Source organism: Nannobrachium achirus (assembly GCF_963921795.1).
Source record: "Nannobrachium achirus genome assembly, chromosome: 21".
Lineage (NCBI taxonomy): Eukaryota > Metazoa > Chordata > Actinopteri > Myctophiformes > Myctophidae > Nannobrachium > Nannobrachium achirus.
In genome coordinates this window covers 42,147,424-42,162,464 of record NC_137828.1, presented here as the reverse complement: position 1 = coordinate 42,162,464, position 15,041 = coordinate 42,147,424, and the positions used below count along the sequence as shown (strand labels likewise).

At 44.0% G+C, this 15,041-nt stretch overlaps 1 protein-coding gene across 4 annotated transcripts in view; it reads right to left on the bottom strand.

The window, feature by feature from the left end:
- The window catches only part of smarcd3b (SWI/SNF related BAF chromatin remodeling complex subunit D3b), a 66,074-nt gene that overhangs the window by 26,544 nt on the left and 24,489 nt on the right, over positions 1–15,041 (bottom strand). For all 4 annotated transcript variants that reach the window (XM_080752211.1, XM_080752213.1, XM_080752212.1 and 1 more), the window contains exons 2-3: positions 14,070–14,272; positions 5,127–5,169 (exon numbers count right to left, since the gene is read on the bottom strand). In XM_080752211.1, coding sequence (XP_080608337.1) covers positions 5,127–5,169; positions 14,070–14,272 — 246 coding nt within the window. The remainder of the gene's footprint in view (positions 1–5,126; positions 5,170–14,069; positions 14,273–15,041) is intronic.

Here is a 15,041-nt window from a genome sequence, read left to right as displayed (position 1 = left end):
CATGAATATTACATCTCCCTTCTCCTCAAGTAATATCAAACAAAGCCCGACGCCGGGGATGCTATACTATGCACAACGCTGCATCGGGTCAAGGAACGATTTCACTCCACATCAGTCCAAGCTGATTCAAGGTTAATGCCATCCCCACAGCGCCCTGGTCTCACATTCCTCTCCCTCTCATGTTTGTCATTATTTAAAAGGTAGGATCCGTGATTTTCTTTGGTTAGAATAAGTGTTAAATAGCTCTATAATCTGGTATTGCTGATCGCTGTAGAGTGTTTGTTCAGTAACAGGAGTCTCCATGTCTCTCCAGCTCTTTATTAACGAGGAAATACATTTTCAGGTCGGGGCACCAATTTTATCCAATCAGGATAGAGAACTCGGACAGGACACAGATTAAACAAGTGAAATTGGAAGTGATGACTGAAAATTGGAACTGGAACAACATATAAAATGAAGCTGATAAATGGGTACTCTCTCCTGATTGGCTGAAATGTTGTCCTCTACCTGGAAATGTATTTTCTGTTTATCAAAGTGCTCGAGAGACAGGGAACCCATGTGACTGAACAAAACACTCTATAGGAACGAATACTATCAGAATATATAGTGATTTAACCTTTTTAATAAAAATATACTTTTGTTTTGACCTAAAAAAGAATATCACTTACCCTACCTTTAAGAATATCAGTCTAGTAGTACAAAACACCAGCTGACTGGAAGAATATGTTTTCCTCCGCAGATGCTACTACTGTACCGACACACATGCAATATGTATGCACTTGACTAGAGGGAGCAGTCTGGTGAGGGGCCAATTGCCGTTCGTACCCCGAGTGCATGTAGGGGTTCAGCGTCTTGCCTGGAGGATATTGAAATATAGATGAATACAGGCTCTAGTCTACTGGTTACTGTCTGGGATCAAACAATATGTGGCCAAACACCAAGTCACCCCTTCTGCTGCTACGTAGGCCTACTTGTATTTGTACGGAATGTATAGGCTAAGCCTAATGCTACTGAAAATACCATTGTAATAATAATACTACTATTAATAATAAATCTCACATATTCCCAGGGCAGAATTAAAAACATCATCCATCTTGTCTCTGGCAGGTGTCCAAAACTGTTACTTTCTGCAATCTTGTCGATCTGCTATTTCTTTTCGAAAGCTTAATTTCCCACAATACGGAAGCTGTGGTTTTAAGTGTCCAAGGCGCTCACAGCATCACATCAAGACATTGTTCTGTGCCGCTAAAATAGTACCCAATTATGTCCATTGTTATATGCCAGGGGTCTTCAACAGCGGGTCTGGGACCCCTAGGGGGTCCTCAGAGTTACTACAGGGGGTCCTCCAAATCTTCCAATCCTTTTTATATTAACAACTTGAACCCTAGTGTCCATATTCTGAGAACTGTAGCCAAAAATAGCAGATCTACAAGCTCACAATGCCATGAATCCAAAATACACTGATGATCGTGCTGTCAAACGATGAAACTATATGGAATCTATGAAAAGGTTGTGGCCATTTGTAGCCCAAGGAATGTTTTTTGTGCAAAACAAATGCTTGCAATGGATTCAGCATCATGACAAACCCCTAGTTAGACCCCTCACATCCTACTTAAATAGCCAGAAAAAAAAAGTTTTTCTTGGTATTTTCCTCCTGTATAGAAAGTCGATGGGAGCCCAACTTGATTTGGCCGCTGTGGCGACCCCGAAGGTCGCCCACTCGGGCGCCCTAGCTAAATCATTAGAGCATGCCCTGGGCTACATCTGTGCAAAATTTGGCGCTTTTAGACTGATTAGTACGGAATTACCATTCTATCTCCCTGAGGCCCCCGACTATAAGGGGTCCTTGGTCTGAAAACGTTGAAGACCCCTGTTATATGCTAGGTAAGGCCATTAGGGTGACACATCATACTGCTGTACTCTGCATTTACGCATTTTGAAGTTCTGTCCCAGGCCTTTATTAGTCACAGCAAAAAAATAAGTAGGTATTTGATGGTCCGATCAGGTTTTTTGGAACCGATCACCGAGCACCGATCACAAAAGTTTGATCACCCGATACCGATCAATCACCGATCCGATCAAGTTTTTATTTATATATTATTTATATTTTCTAAATGTTAATGTTTTAACTTTAATTAATTAATTCACTCATGAATTCATTTATATATTTGCCTTATAGTTATTTACCAGCATTACTATGTATTTATTATCATAGCAGTAACTAATTATTCCTTCAGCACTGTGGAAATCAATACCCCAAAATGGCCTCAAGTGGGCATACTGAACGGCTGGTTGATCGGATGCACCGATCGGATCGGATCGGTGAATTTACCTTTTGATCTAAACCACTGATTATTGCCGATCACGCTTTGATCGGCCCGATCCGATCCATTGCCGATTGATCGGTAACATCTCTAATTTCAATGTGTTCTGTGTTAATGGGTCCTTGATACACCGAAGCGTCTTTGTGAGAAGAATAGTGGAGGACATGGTGGAGTGTTTACATCACGAATGAAAGGTTTTGGTTTTTCGTTTACCGGTATATATATTTGAGTACCTGGCTGTCAAGGGCACAAGCTCTTTTATGATGTGTTATGTGAACAATTAGTGATGTATGAGACACACGACAACTAAAAGCTAATGGATGAGATGGCGATTTTTTTTTTTTTAAGATTTGTTTTTGGGCTGTTATGCCTTTATTGGATAGGACAGTAGACTGACAGAAAATGGGGGGAGAGACGGGGAGTGACATGCGGCAAAGGTCGTCCGGATCGGGAATCGAACCTGCGACGCCGCCGCCCGCCAGGCATCCATGCCTATGTGGCAATGCCTAAGTGGTATGCGCCTGGACCAGTAGGCCAGCAGGCGCCCCAGCACCATGCACATTCTTTGTGCACACTGCCAGTACCTCCTCTAAGAATTCATAGATATTTTTAATACTTTTTGAAATAATTCACTGTAATGTTATAATGAAGCTAGTCAATGGAGCTCTGATGGGGCTGAAACCTTGCACACATTTCTTGTACTACATGGGTACATCTGCTATTTTGAAACATTTTTTCAAATGTATTTGAAAAAGGTTTAATCGTTAAGATTTTTTTTTACACAAATATTCTCGTCTGGGGTTCCCTGGCTCACAACATTTTCAATTTGGGAGTCCACGTCCAGATACTGTATATCATTTTGGGGTTCTTTGACATGATGTTTGAGAACTACTAGTTTAGCAGTCATTTTTTGAATCAGCAACGGGTTAAATTAACACAGAGGTTTTCACTGAGAATTGGCCTATGAGTAAAGTTGTTAACCACTTAAACACTTTTGCACTTGGTTGCATGCTGAAAATAGCCGATCGACAAGCTCACAACACGTCGCAGCTCAACGCGTTGTGAGCGTGCAGATCGGCTATTTTCAGAGCGCAACACCCGAGCGCAACCAAACATAAAATGACAAATAATGGTTAAAGCGGTTCAAGTCTAACGCGACACAGCTACGTTCCTCTTAACAGATTCATTGAATTCATATCCCCCCACACAGCCACCGTCCCTCTTTCTTTGAACAGAAAGTGGGGTCCAGGGACCCCTCAAGGGTTCCAAAATAGACCCGTACAGGTCTGTATCTCCGAGAGTGAAATGTGAATCGGTTCCCTTTGTACACTCTCAGAGTTTTTTAATTTAAAAAAAAACCCAAAAAAAACTGAGAACCACTGTTCTTAGAACACGTCTTTCTGAGAACGCGGTCTTTTCTTCACCAGGGCAGGAGTCATCAAAGGGGCCGTGGGCGCTGTGTGAGAGACGGCCACAATAGAGGGCTTTGTCGTTTACTGGATCTCTTCTCCACTAGTCCCTCCCTAACATATTAGTCTAGTAGTTTTTGTTTCAGTTTTAGTCATCATACTGTAGCTTAGTTTTTATTTAGTTTTCGTCAGTGAAAAAAAGGTAGTCGACGAACATTTTTCACCCCGGTTTCGGTCAATGAAATTAACTCTGGCAACTGGTAAGAAGGGGCAACAAAAATGTTGGACCCAAACCAGGCTTGGGTCCAGCAGCCATTTCATTTCCATAGAGTGTCCTCAGAGTATGGAGTGCTGCTTACCAAACTGGGCACACACTCACACTCCTCTCTCAACCCGCTTTACCTCTGGCTCCCCTTTGCTTTCCACCTTGTGATTTCTCTCTCTCACTCTCTTTCAATTCAAAGGGCTTTATTGGCATGACAAAACATACGTTTACATTGCCAAAGCAGAAGTACAATACGACACAATCATATTCTCTCTCTCTCCTATGTTGTGTGCCTTTCAGCAGCTTGTTCTCTCCGTCTCAGGGTCTCTTCCTCATTGTTCCATGCCATTCCAACCTCTATCTTCATTTTCAGCGGCGCCTTTCATCAGGGCTGAGGTGCCGGCCAGACATTCCCTTGTCCCTGAGTCATTGTGGAGTATATAGTGGCGCCTCAGCCCTCGCCTGCCTGCCTGCCTGCTATCTACTCCTCGTCTGGGTCGTGTTAGGGGGATAAGACCCCAAAAAACACCAGACACCCGCCGAATCAAAGGGCTCCGTGTGGTTTGCAAAAGCCACAGCCACGGTATGTGAACATACCCCTCCCTCCACCCTATACCGACTGTGCTGGCCATTACATGGTGTGGCATAGCGGTAAAGGACAAAAGAGAGTAAAAGATTTCAGACTCCGACTAAAGGAATCACAGGCTTTGGTCCGCGCAGCCTCACCTGTAGCGATGTGGCGATTGCTCCCTGGTGATCTGGGCTTTGAGCTGGGTTTAAACAAAGCCCCGTTGACTGCCCCATTCGCCTTTAGAATACATCAGCAAGCCCCTGTTTCCCAACAACAACAACAGAGCAAGATGCGAGAAAGAAGCAAAAAAAAAAACGCAAACCTAAACCATCTATTTATTCTGGGCGTCTACTCCTTTACTCCATTTGTAAACAGCACACAAAAATCATCTGGCCTTCTGCGCTTTCTCCCACCAACCGACCCCAGGAGATCAAAACATAGCCCCTGATTAGCACGACATGCAACAGATCACAACACATCACCCAGAAGAAAAATAAATACGTAAAAAATACAAGAAACGGAACAGAAAACAGAAATGTAACAAATAGGCGTCTCACCCTTTGTGGAAGAATCTTGTCTGCCATTTTCCTTCTCTTAGCACTAAAGACAGAGAGAGAGAGAGAGAGAGAGAGAGAGAGAGAGAGAGAGAGAGAGAGAGAGAAAGAGAGGGGGGCAGAAAGACAAGAGAGAAAAAGAGGAAAAAGAGAGCATGTTACTATGGTGACTGATAGCGTAGCACCCAGGCCATCTGCTAAAATGCTGGGCCACATCCAGCATCCAGGCAGTCCCAGCTGTATGCGTGTGTGTGTGTGTGTGTGTGTGTGTGTGTGTGTGTGTGTGTGTGTGTGTGTGTGTGTGTGTGTGTGTGTGTGTGTGTGTGTGTGTGTGTGTGTGCACACATGTCTGTGCATGTATGTGTGCTCTAAAATGCGGTGGGCATCCCACCTGGAGAGCAAATACCTATAACATCCAAGAAACTGTCACACTCACACACATCTCATGCCCGGCATATATTCAGCACACACACACACGCACGCACGCACACACACGCGCACACACGCACACACACACACACGCACGCTCACACGCGCGCAAATCAGAATCCGCTCAGGGCCATTGCAGCAGCCAGGACTGGGTGAGTGAGTGATAGCCTCATAGTTTTTTATTACCTCTCTGGAAAGTGGTGTGTTGATTTTCATTCACGAATGCCAAAGTGTGCACGTCCCGAGAGGATATCTACCATTTGTCTCTATTGATGATATTGTGTACGTGTTGCCATACTTACCACGGACAGACAGGAGTGGAGGGGGGGCAAATAAGAAACACTCGTAAAGTGCTTGGGGTGACTTGCATGCGTCTTTGTGAGAATGGTCTCACCCGTGTATCTATTCTGCATCTAGCATTTGGCAAGACCCAAATTCAAATCTTTGCTTCTGGGGGTCCGTGGAACAAAATGTTTTGAGGTGGGGGTCCGCGGCCAAATACATATAATTTTGGGGGTCCATGACATGACAAAGTTTGAGAACCACTGATATAGCAAAATACTAGGGTTTTCAGAAAACAGTTAGGATTTAGAAGACATTTGTCGAATCGGCCTACGTATATCAGTGGTTCTCAAACTTTGTCATGTCAAGGACCCCCAAAATGATATGTATTTGGCCGCAGACCCCCATCTCAAAATATGTTGTTCCACGGACCCCCAGATGTTCACTCTTAATTTGGGTCTTGCCAAATGTTAGATCGGGTCGATATGAGTTGGTCATACTGTTTCCTTGGTAAATTTATATTTTTTAATTTCTTTAAATCAAAGAGGGAGTGCCTTGGATTCATTTTCTTGTTGGATGTTTTTTCTTTGAAAATGTTTATGGTCATATAACTTCAATACTAACTGTATTCTTCCCCGTCGCTACTAAGTCTTAAGTAAAGTTCCCTTCTGTAAACAAAACTCGACAGACCCATTAGAAAAAAAACTTCAGTGGCAAAAACAAAATTGTTATGTCTGTAAAAGTGCAAGATAACCAAGAGGCCATGTTAAGTTCATGCAAATGTTCTACCCCGGCTACCTATCTATCTAATATCTGATCAAACCAAGATGCTATTCAACACGCACGGCACTTCAAGGCTCTATTAAGTGGTTACAGCAGCATGCCAAATAGTGACACACACACCTACTCTAAAAGGGTAAGAAGGGATTTGGATAACATTTAAAAATGACAAGACAAAATGGTCAAGAAACACTCCTGGCAAGAAACAAACATCTAACAGTTCCAAGATTTTGGGAAAAGGCTAATGTGTTTTTTCTTTTGATCATGCCATGCTCCAGTCCAAAGCATGCACTGGCACACATTGTATTTGTCATTAAGGAGAGCATTTAGGACATTCAGCGTTTAGGACTTAAACAAAGCTCTGTGACTATCATGTACCCGAGCAATCTAGGGGAGTGCTATGGCTCAGGTGACAAAAAGGGCCAAAGGGCGAGAGTAGTCAAACGTATGATTGAAAACTGACACATGCAGCAGAATAAACTCCTACTTTGATCCGAGCGTGGGATCTGATTGGGGCTCTCTCATGTCCATCTGCCTCGCCGGCATCTCATTGGCTCCGGGGAATCCCACGGGCTTCCTATGAATTGATGGGAGGATTTGAAGGTTCTGCGATTAGAGTTGTGGCGATACTCAACAAGTACCATGTCAGAGGAGAGTGCACGTGAGTTTCCTTTGCCGTGTGTGTGTGCGCACGCACTTGCGTGCGTGTGTGTGGAGGAGACGTTGCTTCCTGTACCTGTGATCTGTATCCTGAAACACTTGTCGTTGAGTTTCCCAAATTTGTGCATCATCGACTATCGTTTGTGTTCAGGAATTTCTTGACCTGAGGTCTATTCTACAATGCCTTCTAAATCATTTTTTTTAAATGTTCAAAAATAGCAGATGTACAAGCTCACAGCACGGCACGAATGGCGCGCTGTGAGCTTGTATATCTGCTATTTTTTAATAGACAACGCTAACAGCTAAAATGACACAGAAGCTTTCCCGTTTTTAATGGGTTAAATGTTAAACGTGTGTGTGTGTGTGTGTGTGTGTGTGTGTGTGTGTGTGTGTGTGTGTGTGTGTGTGTGTGTGTGTGTGTGTGTGTGTGTCTGTGTGTGTGCGTGCGTGTGTGTGCTTGTGTGTGTGCGTGCGTGCGTGCGTGTGTCCTTGCACCAACACCGAGAGAGAGTGAAGAAGACCCTACAGACGAGGAAGTGGTTCCGAGGGACACGTTGTAGATTGTACATTCATTCAACAGGTTTTCTCAGAGAAAACCAAAATAATAATTCTTCTTCACACACACAGAGACAGACGAAACAAATGATAATGGGAACAGTGTGAGTTTGTTGGAACCACAGACAAACACAGAGCAGAGTGCAGGAAGACCCAGACAAGCTGTGCACAGCGTGTGTTCAGAATCTCTAAGTAAAACTATTGATACCACAATATAAAAAATACTCTGTTACAAGTAAAACGTTTGATATTAGGCCAATGTGATATTGAGTAAAAGTACAAATGTATTGCCATCAAGTTATATGTATGAACTGTCGGGTCATGTTAAGGTGTCTCCAGTCCACACCAAACAGACTACTCCCAACGGCTTCAAACTGCTTCAAACTGCTAGTCTGTTGTAGTCTGCTGCCATTACCATTAGTTGGAAAACTTGTCATTTTAAGTCAGGCGATGAACATTGCTTTCAGATGACACCCCGGTAGCCTGCAGTGTTGGTTTGTTAGTGTTGCCAGGTCTGCTCATTATAAGCGACTTTGGTCTTGTTTTCCTGTAAAATCTCTAGTTGCGGGTTGCTTTTGTTAGGTCTTGTTTCTGAACTGTAGTTGATTATTTGGCCTTGCTTTCCACATTCTTTTAGAAAATAGCCAATGTAATAGAGCTCAAGTGGTGAAACTGATCGCTTCTTTTGTGCATGTTTTCATAGACCTGGTCGCTTGTTTCACCCACAGAATCTGACAACTGGAGTTTTCCTCTCCCTGCGGTGTTTTCTCTCAACAAAACAACACAGCACTATTACTAGCTTTGCTTTGGAGTCGATTGGTATCCACCTGTTTCCGAGAGAATTTACTGTAGCATTTATCTGCGGGACGCTTCCGGTTAACAGCAGACATACAAGCTCACGTCGCGTCGCAGATGCAACCGTTGTGAGCTTGTAGATCACCCTCGGCTGCCAAACACCTTCTGCGCAATGCTTGATGGGATGTTGGAAAGTTGTGGATAGGAATTAAGAGCTGATATTGAGAATATGGTATTTAATTAAAATGTGCGACGGGAGAATCTCTCTAGCTTGTTTAGGCTTGGTTCTGCAGCAGTAGCAAACTAAAGGTCCACTCTACAGGAGTATCTAGCCACCTCAATTCTACCAACTCCTTGCAAAAGACGGCAAAAGACTGAGCAGGTTCAGTTTTTCATCGACGGGTTCCGACAGCCCTATCGGCGGCAAGCGTCTCTTGCCAACAAGCTCCCGATGGCTCCCTGTCGGCAGCAGGCGCTTTTCGGTGGCAAATCGTGGCCTAATCTGTGCGGTTAAAAACTGCCTTTACTTCAGCTGTCTGGACGTGAAGTCATGAATCATGTGACTACTTCCAACATATAAAAGGAGGCAGCCTAAAAAATCACCCATTTTTATATTTGCCCTGAAGAGAGTAGTTGAAAAGATGACTTATTTTCTACACACCCCATGAAGCCTTGAATTGATGGAGATGTTTTAGTTTTTGTCACATTCCTAAGCCAAAAATGTGATGACTGGCGCAGTCTCTGGGAGGAGACTCTGCATTTGAGTCTCCTACAAAATATTGGCTCAGGTATGCGACAAAAACTAAATAATGTCCATGAAATCAAGTCTTCGTGGGGTGATAGAAAATACGATGCCCCAATTCTTTTGGGTGAACTACTCCTTTAATAGTTGAAACGCATAGGCCAAGGGTCTTCAACAGGGGGTCCGGGACCCCTAGGGGGTCCTCAGAGTTACTACAGGGGGTCCTCCAAATCTTTGTGTGATAGAAACCTTTTTTTCTCCTTTTTATATTAACTACTTGAACCCTAACGTCATATTCTGAGAACTTTAGCCAAAAATAGCAGATCTATAAAGCTCACAAGCCCTCACGTTGCCTGCGAGGCATTGTGAGCTTGTAGATCGGCTATTTTCGGCAAAGAGTCTTTGGTGTTGAGGGGAAAAAGAGCAGACTAAGTACAGAGTGAAAGGGCACGTTTATTAATTGCTGACGGTTCAAGTGGTTAAATATCTGAAAACACAAATTGACATGAATCCAAAAGACACTGATGCGGTCAAACAATGAAACTATATGGAATCTACGAAAAGGTTGTGGGGGGTCCCTGCTTCATCTCTCTCTCAGCTAAGGGGTCCTTGGCCTGAAAACGTTGAAGACCCCTGGCATAGGCTGTGCTTTGAACTTTTTTTTAAATCCGTTACCCGTTACCTTTGTGAGAGGGCCTCAGACGCTTTTTCCGATGACTTTGCAGCGTTGTTGTCGTTTTCTTAAACATCTCTGACCACACGGCCGTGAGATAATCCCAAACTATCTGCAAATTTAAACACGGGACGCCAAGCAGCCTATTTTTAGTGGCAGTAGCCAGGGGTTGGTGGAGGACAGACAGACAGAGAGAGAGAGAGAGAGAGAGAGAGAGAGAGAGAGAGAGAGTTTGGGCTGCAGAGCAGAAGGTTTCAATGACACCGCAATCACAGGTGGCCTGCTGGACTCAGTCGGCGGTTGGCCAGGGTACGAGCGGGACGATCAAGTGCATTGGAGGCTGGGGGGTGGGGGGGGTGTACTGGCAGAGGGAGGGGGGGGGGGGGTAACTGACTGGTTGCCAGAGGACACACACACGCACACACACACGCACACACACACACACACATCAGAAGAGAGAGAGCGAGAGAGAGAGAGAGAGAGTCACCTAGATGTGTCACCCTGGACACATTGATCAGGCCCGAACAAAAGCCAGCCAGCCTCCGTGTTGCCATGGCTGCTTATTATAAGTGACGTTGGGGTTTTCTTTTCTGTAAATGGACAAAAATGTTGTCCATTCACAGAAAACCATTTAGTCACTAAATGGACTGCATTTATATAGCGCTTTTCTTATCCAGCACTTTACAGTGTACTTCACATCCACCCATTCACACACCGTCGGCGGTTCAGTGTCTTGCGAAAATCGAACCTGGAGCCGAACATCTGAACCTGGAACCTTCGGATTCCAAGACGGCCGCTCCACCTCCTGAGCTACTGCCGCCCATGAAGTTGCTTGTAAATATTGAAACTACAAATATTTGTCTTGTTTTTTTTAGTGTAGTTGTTTATTTTGGACTTATTTTCATGTCATGGAGACCCAAAAGAATATCCATTTGTCCCTCCCTAACCCCTACCAGATTTGTGTTGTTAGACGAATGTTTAAAAAAAACAATATAACAAATATTCCAAATTCTATTTAAACGTATTTATTTTTCAATAGCACATCTACAAGATGCGACGCGTTGTGAGCTTGTAGATCGGATATTTTTAAATAGCTGATGTACGTATATACAGTATATAGGTTTAAAGTGCTCATGTGGCCTATAAGAGTCGCTTCATCTTTTGGGCTTGTTTCTAGATCTGGCAACACTGCCGCCTGCCAGCCAGCCAGCCAGCCCTGGGAGGCCGAGGCCCGACGCAGGACAACATTTCCCCCTGACCTGTTTGACAAGGCTGCTTAATTGTCAAGTGGATCAATTGTGCTGCGGGGGAGACGGATAGAGAGAGGAGAGAACGCCCGGCGAGAGAAACAGAGGTCCGCTGAGTGCGGATATCGATCTCCTGGCCTAATGACTGTACCTGCCACACACACTTCTCCTTAAAGGCATTTCATCCGCTGTGTGTGTGTGTGTGTGTGTGTGTGTGTGTGTGTGTGTGTGTGTGTGTGTGTGTGTGTGTGTGTGTGTGTGTGTGTGCGTGTGCATGTGCGAGCGCGCGTACATTTGCGTGCGTGTGCCAGGACACAGCATAGGTGGCATAGAGTGAATAATAATTAATAATAATAACCAGTAAGACGCCCTCAGGGCCAGTAAGAAAGCCAGTCTACTGTCCTATCTAATAAAGGCATAAAAGCCCAAAAAAACTTTTACAAAAAAAAAGTCTTAAAATAACGAATAACTGTGAATAGTCTCTCTACACGCTTACAACGCGTTGCAGACGTGTTGTAAGCTTGTAGAGAGCCTATTTTCGGATGCATGACATGATTCCATAAAATACATTCTATGGAAACCAAACAACTGAAATCAGTCAGACTGAGAACTTTAATCCGTGATAAAAAAAAGTAAACATAAGCTGGAAAAACTAAAAAAGAACAAAAGGAAAGATTGTACGCGTCTATATGGGACGGCGTCTATACTGTAGGAGGTTTCTAACCCATGTTACACAGGCAGTGCCGAGTTGCAAGCTCAACAAGCCATTATGCAGTATTTAAAGCTATACTCTGTAACTTTTCCAATAGAACTAATCTTAAAATTGTCCTAACTATTAAATTGCTAAAGTTTTAGAACACCCACTCTGTTAATTTCAGCCCCTAAAGCCTTCTGTAAATATGTTTTCTATGATCCTGGCCGGGGACCGGATTTCGTGGCAAAATTACGTCATCTGCATCTTTCCGTATACGTTGTATATACGTTGGCCAACTTGTACACTACCGGCCAATCACAGCGCGTCTTGCTGTCTCTTCAGGAAGTAACTTGCCTCAGCAACAGTGTTTACGCTGGTGTTGGAGTCTTGCCTGTTACTCCCCAATGCCTGGTCGCAGACGGACGTGAGACCCCTCTAAAGATGCGTATCGGCGAGGTGAAGGCGGTCGCGGGCGAAATACGTCCGAAAAAAGCAATACCACTACTGACCAGTAATTGAGCAACTTCCATAGTACAGCTTTAACTTCAACGTATATAATGTGTGCTATTTGTCTCTAGCTGTCTTAAAACCACCTGAGCCCCATTTAAAGAAATAGTGAAAACAGCCGATCTACAAGCTCACAACACGCCAATTAACCGTGACACATTGTGAGCTTGTAGATCAGTTATTTTGGATACTTTTGCAAATGTTCCCTTACATAGGTTCGGTATTCGTAGAGCGTCGCTCATCCAGTTATTACACTGACCCGCGGCGCAGACCACAGAAAGAGAACAGAAAGAGAAAATAGAAAAACACATCAGGACAGGACAAAGAAGACTAGACTAGGACAACAAGAACTCACTGTCAGTCAGTCACAACAGGAGGGAGGAGAAACTAAACACACACACACACACACACACACACACACACACACACAAAACAAGTAAACCTACAAGTCCTCTACAGCAGGGGTTTTCAAAGTGGGTGACAGGGCACCCTGGGGTGCCGCGACGGCAGTCCAGGGGTGCCGCAAGATCATTTGATAATATTTGGAATTTAGTATCATTTTAAACTTGAAGTACAAAGTCATTTTCAGTCAGTTCTAACCAAAATGGCTATTATCTCAACGTTTTCCTCGCAACATAATCACTAAAATATCGTCACTGTCAGGCAGAAACCTCTGTCACACAAAACTAGTGATCTCTCTCTCTGCTAAAACGTTGAAGACCCCTTGCTCTACAGCAGTGGTTCTCACAACGCCTCGCAACGCAAGCCGTCGTGAGCATGTAGATATTTATCTGTGGAACCGAGTCACATTAAATGTAATACCTACAAGTCCAAGTGTTTGTCAGGGTGGGGTGGTCCCCAGTTCAAATGTGTTTATTTTGTGGGTCACGGCCTAAAAAGGTTTGAGAACCCCTGCTCTACAGTGAAAAGGTGGGGTCTTAACTACAGTATGTTATGTTTAGATGCCAGATGCAACACAATACAGAAGCCAGGTTGGAAGTGGTTATTAATATTTAGGCCTGAACACATTATTACGCAATATTTTATGCTTTAAATATTAAAAAATAGCAGATATACAAGCTCACAGCGCGGCACCGAGTGCCGCTCTGCGAGCTTGTAGATCTGCTATTTTTGAAAATTCTTGAAAATTTGTGCAAATCTTTGAATATTTTGACCCGATTCTATAAGTGTCTTCTAAATCCTGCTAAGGTTTTTTTTTTTTTTAACTATGTTTCTGTCAGTGGTTCTCAAAATGTTTCATGCCAAGGACCCCCAAAACTACATGTATTTGGCCACGGACCCCCATCTAAAAAAAATTGTTTCAGGGACCCCCCCCCCCATCTCAAAATATTGTATCAGGGACCCCCCAGGAGCAAATATTTGAGTTACAAATGTTCACTTTCAAAAAGATATATTCAAAGACTTGCAAAAAAAAAAAATATATATATATATATATCAAGTTTTTTCAAAAATAGCAAATCTACAAGCTCGCATATATCTGCTATTTTTCAATAGCTAAAAGCATTAATTAATTCTAGGCTCTAAATGGGTTAAGAGGTTGGTCAGACAGTCAGAGACTCACTTCCTGGTCCGGTTCTGGACCGTCTGCTGCTGCTGCTGGTTGTTCTGGTTCTGCTGGGAGGGGGCGGGCCTCTTGCGGCTGGGCTCCATCACCGGGGCGGGCAGGCCGGGCCGCACCGCCGGGCTGCCGCCGTACGGAGGCCCGGGGGGCCCCATGGGCGCCCCCTGGTGGGGCATCCTCGCTCCGGACGGCATTCCAGGACGCTGAGGGGGGAGAAGAAGAAACAGAAGGGGGAACGTCAAAGATGTTTTATAGGACAGGGGTCTTCAACAGGGGGTCCGGGGGGACCCCTAGGGGGTCCTCAGAGTTCTTACAGGGGGTCCTCCAAATCTTTGTGAGATATTTTTTTTTATCCTTTTTTATATTAACCACTTGAACCCCAGTGTCCATATTGGGAGAACTTTAGCCAAAAATAGCAGATCCACAAGCTCACAACGCCTCGCGCTTGTGAGCTTGTAGATCGGCTATTTTCGGCAAAGAGCTTCGGTATAGAGGGGAAAAAGAGCAGAAGGTCAAGTTTAAAAGTAATGACTGTTCAAGCGGTTAAATATCTAAAAACAAATTGACACGAATCCAAAATACACTGACGATTGTGCTGTCCAACGATGACCCTATATGGAATCTATGAGAAAAGGTTGTGGGGTTCCCTGCTTCATCTCTCTCTAAACTAAGGGGTCCTTGGCCTGAAAACGTTGAAGACCCCTGTTTTAGGATACATGGTGAGGAGTAGTTCGGTATGGAAGCGAATGGCATTGACATCTCCCCTGGCCCGTTGCATTATGTCCAGAGGTGGAAGAAGTACTCAATTCTTTTGTGTGGTTGTCCAACAGGGAAACCACACCATAGTTCTTGATCAGCTTTATTATTTCATCTAGAGCACTGGTTCCCAAGCAGTGGGTCGGGACCCATTTATGGGTCGTGGACAAAAATGACAAATCTAAGAAATTTCATAAATTAGACAACAAATGTTTA